This window comes from Xiphophorus hellerii, chromosome 18 (assembly GCF_003331165.1).
Source record: "Xiphophorus hellerii strain 12219 chromosome 18, Xiphophorus_hellerii-4.1, whole genome shotgun sequence".
Classification (NCBI taxonomy): domain Eukaryota; kingdom Metazoa; phylum Chordata; class Actinopteri; order Cyprinodontiformes; family Poeciliidae; genus Xiphophorus; species Xiphophorus hellerii.
Window position 1 is genome coordinate 8,803,802 of NC_045689.1, and position 6,213 is coordinate 8,810,014.

A 6,213-nucleotide genomic window follows, 5' to 3' on the forward strand; every position below is an offset into this window, starting at 1 on the left:
TTCATACTTACAACACCCTAAAATAACATGCTCTATTGTTTCAGACTTCTCACAATAATCACACTTTCCAGATGCAAGATTCAGAGAGATACCTTTACTTTCTTTCAAATTTCTTTCTCTGAATCTTGCATCTGGTCCCATAGAAATTAATACTATTTTCTTTGACTCCCCCTAGTGGTCTGGAGCACTTCCGTTTTCAACACTTTTTGTTTGCTGCATTTCATTCGGGGGTGTTTGCGTCTCTCTTTTTGTTTGCTGCATTTCATTCGGGGGTGTTTGCGTCTCTCTTTTTATTTGCTGCATTTCATTCGGGGGTGTTTGCGTCTCTCTTTTTGTTTGCTGCATTTCATTCGGGGGTGTTTGCGTCTCTCTTTTTGTTTGCTGCATTTCATTCGGGGGTGTTTGCGTCTCTCTTTTTATTTGCTGCATTTCATTCGGGGGTGTTTGCGTCTCTCTTTTTATTTGCTGCATTTCATTCGGGGGTGTTTGCGTCTCTCTTTTTGTTTGCTGCATTTCATTCGGGGGTGTTTGCGTCTCTCTTTTTGTTTGCTGCATTTCATTCGGGGGTGTCTTCTTTTTTGTTTGCATGTTTTCTCTTTTGCTGCGCATTTGCACCTGTCGGCCACCGTAGATTAGCGAACAGAAGACGTTGCAAACAATGATGTTGATTTTCGGGTGGGGTTATATTTTGGCAATGGAGGAAGTGAACGAAGCTGTTCAATCCATGTTGCCCACACTTTCAAATATTAAATTAACATTAGAGTTGGGGTATTATTTTATAACCCATCTCTTTTAAAAGTTGCTTAAATTTAACCCTGACTTGTCTGGTGGGCTTGTTGGTCTTCATGATGCCATTTGTTCACTGATGTTTTCTAACTAACCCCTGAGATGGAGTTTCTTGCACTGGATTTTGTTTATAAAAATTACAAATACTCTGGAGCTTTTTTTTTTTTTTTAAATGTGACAAAATATTGAATAGATTAAAGGGGTATTGTTAACTTTTCAAGGTAATATATTAACCAGTTGCAAATTGTTTGTGTGCACAGTTGAACACATAAATGAACACCCTGGATTCCACCAAAGATCCTATCTGTGTCAGTTTGGAAGAAATTGGGACACTTTAAGCTGTAGGGTGAATGTAGCCACCGACTGGCATTTACCGGCTCTATTTATGGCTGGACGGGCTCCTTTCAGAGCACAGAGTCGTTTTCCTCCAAATGGCACATACTGCTGGTTGAGGGGTAAACTCTCTGTTTTTAGGAGCTGTCTGCGGTGCTTTTCCCTCAAGATGGAGTGGACTGTCTTCAGAAATTCCTTTCTGCCCTCCGGAGAGCTGAGAAAGGAAAAAGATGGGTTGCATTATCAGTTTGTCATTGTGTTGAGAGCAGCAAAAAGGAGCAGCAGGCAGGCTTAAATCTGAATCTAAACTCCGCCTCCTTCAGAAGAAAATCCTCACCTGCAGCACAGGTGAAACGTCCTCTCTGGTCTTCCTTCTGATTCTGATTTTGTGTGAACTATTTCACACATAGCAGAACTCTCACCGTCTGTGGGATACAAACAATCTGCATCATTCACAAAGAAACATGGTGAGATTAAAATACAAAGCCGTATTTAGTGGATCATCTACCTGTGTTTGACATGGATCTGATTTGAAGGGCATCTGTAGGAATCATATGACGGAAACGGAAAGGATCTTTTTCTTCCGAAGATACAGAAACTCGATGTGAGCCGCCCTTAAATTAGATAAATATATTTATATTAAAGCTACTTCTAAATGTTGCTTGTACAGTTACAGAATGCATGTGCCTTTTTGTGTGAAAACTTACAATTTTCTTCTTCTGCTTGGACTCTTCTTTGCATACAAACACCACAGCAGTTTTGAAAACTGAAAGGCGGAAGAAGATGGCAGACATCAGTTACCTCCAAATAATCACTAATTATTGTGCAGAAAATAAATATATATTTTAAAAGCAGACCTAATAAACGTGATCATTTGGAATATTAAAGTTTTTCGATAACACAGTTAAAGCGCTTTGAACAGTGAAGAACTACTGTTCAAAAGTAATAACCTTAAAAGTTGTGCATTTGTTCACATTGTGACATATTATCACATATTTTAATGTTTGATTGAGATTTTATGTGTTAGACCAAATTGCTTCTTAAAGTTTCTAACTCTAACTTACAAAATAGAAAAAGTAAGAGTTTCCTGACCCCTTTTACTAAGTTATTTGAAAAGCGGTACAATGACACAATCAGCATCAAAGCCAATATATTTGTACACTTAAGTTCGAACTGCTGTGTTACACCAACACAATGTAGTGCAAAATTATAAGTTGGAAGGAAAAGGATACACGATTTTCAAAAGTGTATCTTGTGTTTGTTTTCATCTTCCTTTACTCTTGTACCCTTTTGCGTGTGCTTTGTATTTTTAATGGAAATGGAAATGCAGACTTCTATTTCTCTACTGCATTTGACAAATATCTATTACTTAAAAGAAGCAACATTTTTTAAAGCACATTTTATGTTTGTTCATTAATTTAATTTGTTTGATTATTTTCAATCCTACATATTTTTGCATTTAAATATGTTTTTGTTACTAAATAAACCCCAAATATCTTCAGTGGGTTACCTTTTTTTAATGGAACATAAGATTACTTATGGTTATGATCATAATGAATACTAAATGTCAAAGTACTAGTGATAAATGCTAAATTCTGGGTTATAAATTACTGTTAGCCTATTTTAACAAAGTACCATTTTCTAGTACCTTTAATGCTGGAACAGTGTAGGAAAACAAAATAGATTGATTAAATTGAATATCATCACTGGCATACCAAATGTTGCCATCTGTGGTTCTTTCTTCCATTTTCCCAGAGAAATAGGCGGGTTGATCCATGTCACTGTGTTGTGCAGCAGCAAATCTCCCATCGATAAATCAGCCACCTGGCAGTTGTGTGAAAATATCAACATCGTCATCCCACAGGGACTTTTTTTTTTCCTTTTTGACAGAACAAAAAGGCTGCACTTGTCCAAACCTACGTCTTTCTTTTCACTGCTTTGCTCAGTGATCAGCTGGTCAAACACTGCTCCAAACTCCTCGTGGATCTTCTGCATTTCATTGATGTGGCTGGCAACCTTGTTCATGGCCTTTATAGCAACTATGTCAAGCAGAAAACATGTTTTCAGCTAAACTGTTGTGTCCGTTCAGGGATTCATTTCAGTTCTGTGATAAAAAGGATTTTATATCGTCAGTAAACTCTTGACATTGTCTTACCATCCAAGTGGTAGTGTTCCTCACTGTCTGGGTCTGTCAGTGAGTAGAGCTCCCTTAGCAGAAGGGGGTATTTTAGCACCCTCTGTATGGGTTTAATCAGATAGGATTCTAGGGTGGAGGAGTGCTGCTGCTTGGGGTTCCGCTCATCAAGAAAGGCCTTGAAATTAGGGTCGGTTTTGGCTGCAATGACAAAAATAACATTGTGTTTGCAAAAGGTTGGAAGAGATCATGCAATCCTTAGTAGTGTAAATAAATATTTTTTTTTACATGTGGTTTTGATTGGGTCAGGTAAAATACTTGTATTCAAGGGATGTCAAAATATAAATTGCCAGCTTAGGTGAAGCGGGCAGTAATTATTTGGAATATGATAGAAAAATAACGTGGTCATTTTTAAATATAAGCTTGAGTCCAGGACCTGCCTCGTTCATTACCCAAATAGCTACACTGAGTGCCTCGAACAGGGCTGCAGCAGGGGATACAGCTCATTAAATAGCACCCACTCTAACCGGACAAAGGCAGTCTGATGCAGGTGTGCGCACAGGAACGAGTGGAATCAAAACAGCATAACACACAGGCTGAAATTAGTGGTAAGTTACTGATAATCACAGATTCATCCAGCAAGACCTAAGGTGAGGAGTAACAGATACTCCATTCTGTATGATAGGTTCAAACAGTACATGTAATTCCATTGAAAAAATCTAATTCATTGTCAAAGACGGACAGGCTGGCAGCCAGATCGTTTGTCCACAATGACTTCACATGGCAACAAGAATTTGGATCTTTGACTCTGCTTTATAGCTCCACTTAGCAGGTGGAAAGTCGTAGGCTTTAATAGTTTTTTTACTACAGTTGTAAATAATTAAAAGCAAACTTTTGATTAAAACTTTGTATGGATGCAAAATATGCATTTTTTTTGTCTTTTGTTCTTCATTAGATCTTTAAGACTGCACGCAAATTGAAAACAAAGTTAAATCTTATAACTGTATGTAAATACCATAGAACTATGACAGTTTCACTCTTGAGTTATCATATTGTGAGAATCCCATAGTCACCATGCCCAAAAGTACTTCAGTTCAATTTAGTATATTTATATAGCACCAAATTACAACAAATGTCATCTTGAGTCACTTTGCAAAAATAAAATAAATAATACATTGCAATCAAAGAGCACATTGAGCTTGGTTAATTATCCTAATAAGTTCAAAAATGTCTCAATCTGCTAAACCCAGCAGATTGCATTAAGTCATGGAGTTGAGAGATAACCAAGAAATAATGATACTAATAAAGGCCTTGTTATTGATCCAGAGAGCACACATTTCTGCTTGTCTCTCATAAAAACAAAACCACAGGCTTGCCAAATATAAACCATTTAGTATTTTTTATGAAAAGCGAGGAGGAAGAATCAATAAGCATATTTAAACTGCTTTATTTTAATACCGCCACCAAAACCTGCACAGCAGAAAAGCAGTTGACTCACTGAATATGAATGTGGCAAACAAAGCCATCCAGTGAAGTTAGAAAGGGAGTGGGTGTAGTAGCTTCAGAAGAGTCTGTTCAACACTTCTAATTACATATCATACAATCTAGCCAGGCTTTTAACCTCAAGAACTTCCAGCTGGAAAGTATATGGGGGTCAGATGGACAACTGCGGCTGACAATGATGAAGAGCAGATTTATAGAGAATTGCAATACACAGCAGATGGTTAAATACACACTGTCCTTTGAGCCAAGCTGGAATGTCAGCCCAACGGGAAAAAAAATGTACTCACCCTTCACAAGAACCTTTGGGACCTTGGTGTGACTGGCACAAAAAGCACTGTAGATCTTAAAACGGTCCGCATAGTACAAGAAAGAGCCTCCCAAAGAAAAGAGTATTTTCTGTGAAAGAATTCACAGAGTCAGAAAAAAGTTCATAGGTCTTCTGAATGTTTGATGCCGTTTATATTCCAGGATTATGTCTAAAAAAGAAAAATTTGTACCTTAAACTGATCCACACTCTCCAGCTTCTCCAGATCTGGAACCAATCTGGTTCCATCTTCCAGCGTTTTTAGGAACTCAACCTGGAATTCCACCATTTCTGGCAAATTGCCAAATAGAACATCCAGCTGGAAAAAAAATTAATAATTTCCATCGTCTAGTATTGTCAAATTTTTAGTACTTTGTAACAGTTACAAAAACTCTAACTAACATACAACATGAATTTTAATATTGCAAATGCATGTAAAAATCTCTGTCTCTCTAATTACTATCCATCCCTCTTGTTCTACAAGGCAACACTTCACATGATTATGCAACAAACCATTAATAGAACATTTCACCAGCACCGGCATCTAAAAGCCAAGCTACCTCTTAAAAGCTCATGCATGGGAAACATTTCACATACCTCATCCTGTGTGAGGAAATTCTCCTTCTGTAGTGGGGTTAAATATCTCCCAATGAGGCAATTGAGATCCTGCAAGGCAAGAGTTAAGTGTGTTTAATTGTGTTCTGTCACTTATGTGGGACGCTATAGGAAATAGACTCTTGGTGATAAAAGTCAGAGAGAAATGTTGCCAGTCTTGAGGACTTGTTTTAGTACAAATGAGCAAAAGACTATTATAAACCACTGTAGACAGTAACAGATTTTCTGTACACCCTTGTCCCTAGTGGGATCAGGAGGGGTGCTGGTGCCCATCTCCTGCGAACGTTTCAGGTGAGAGGCGGGGTACACCTTGGACAGGTCGCCAGTCTGTCGCAGAATTAATTATATCTAGATTTATTATCCACAGATTGATATGGTTAAAATGTTAATTTCAGTACATTTTGATGATTATGGTTTACAGGCAATGAAAACCCAAACTTCAGTTTCTCAGTATGAATAATTACATAAGATCATAGGGACTAGATTTTTCATAAAATAGTGGTGTTGCTACACACAGCAATCAACTGGGGGGGAAAGG

The 6,213-nt window shown here is 37.7% G+C and overlaps 1 protein-coding gene across 4 annotated transcripts in view; it reads right to left on the bottom strand.

The window, feature by feature from the left end:
- The window catches only part of LOC116737601 (T-lymphoma invasion and metastasis-inducing protein 1), a 55,153-nt gene that overhangs the window by 2,628 nt on the left and 46,312 nt on the right, over positions 1-6,213 (bottom strand). For all 4 annotated transcript variants that reach the window (XM_032590847.1, XM_032590848.1, XM_032590849.1 and 1 more), the window contains 10 exons: positions 5,658-5,726; positions 5,254-5,379; positions 5,044-5,152; positions 3,275-3,454; positions 3,040-3,158; positions 2,835-2,943; positions 1,827-1,885; positions 1,628-1,733; positions 1,457-1,544; positions 1,161-1,333 (listed from right to left, as the gene is read on the bottom strand). In XM_032590847.1, the coding sequence (XP_032446738.1) occupies positions 1,161-1,333; positions 1,457-1,544; positions 1,628-1,733; positions 1,827-1,885; positions 2,835-2,943; positions 3,040-3,158; positions 3,275-3,454; positions 5,044-5,152; positions 5,254-5,379; positions 5,658-5,726 (1,138 nt within the window). The remainder of the gene's footprint in view (positions 1-1,160; positions 1,334-1,456; positions 1,545-1,627; positions 1,734-1,826; positions 1,886-2,834; positions 2,944-3,039; positions 3,159-3,274; positions 3,455-5,043; positions 5,153-5,253; positions 5,380-5,657; positions 5,727-6,213) is intronic.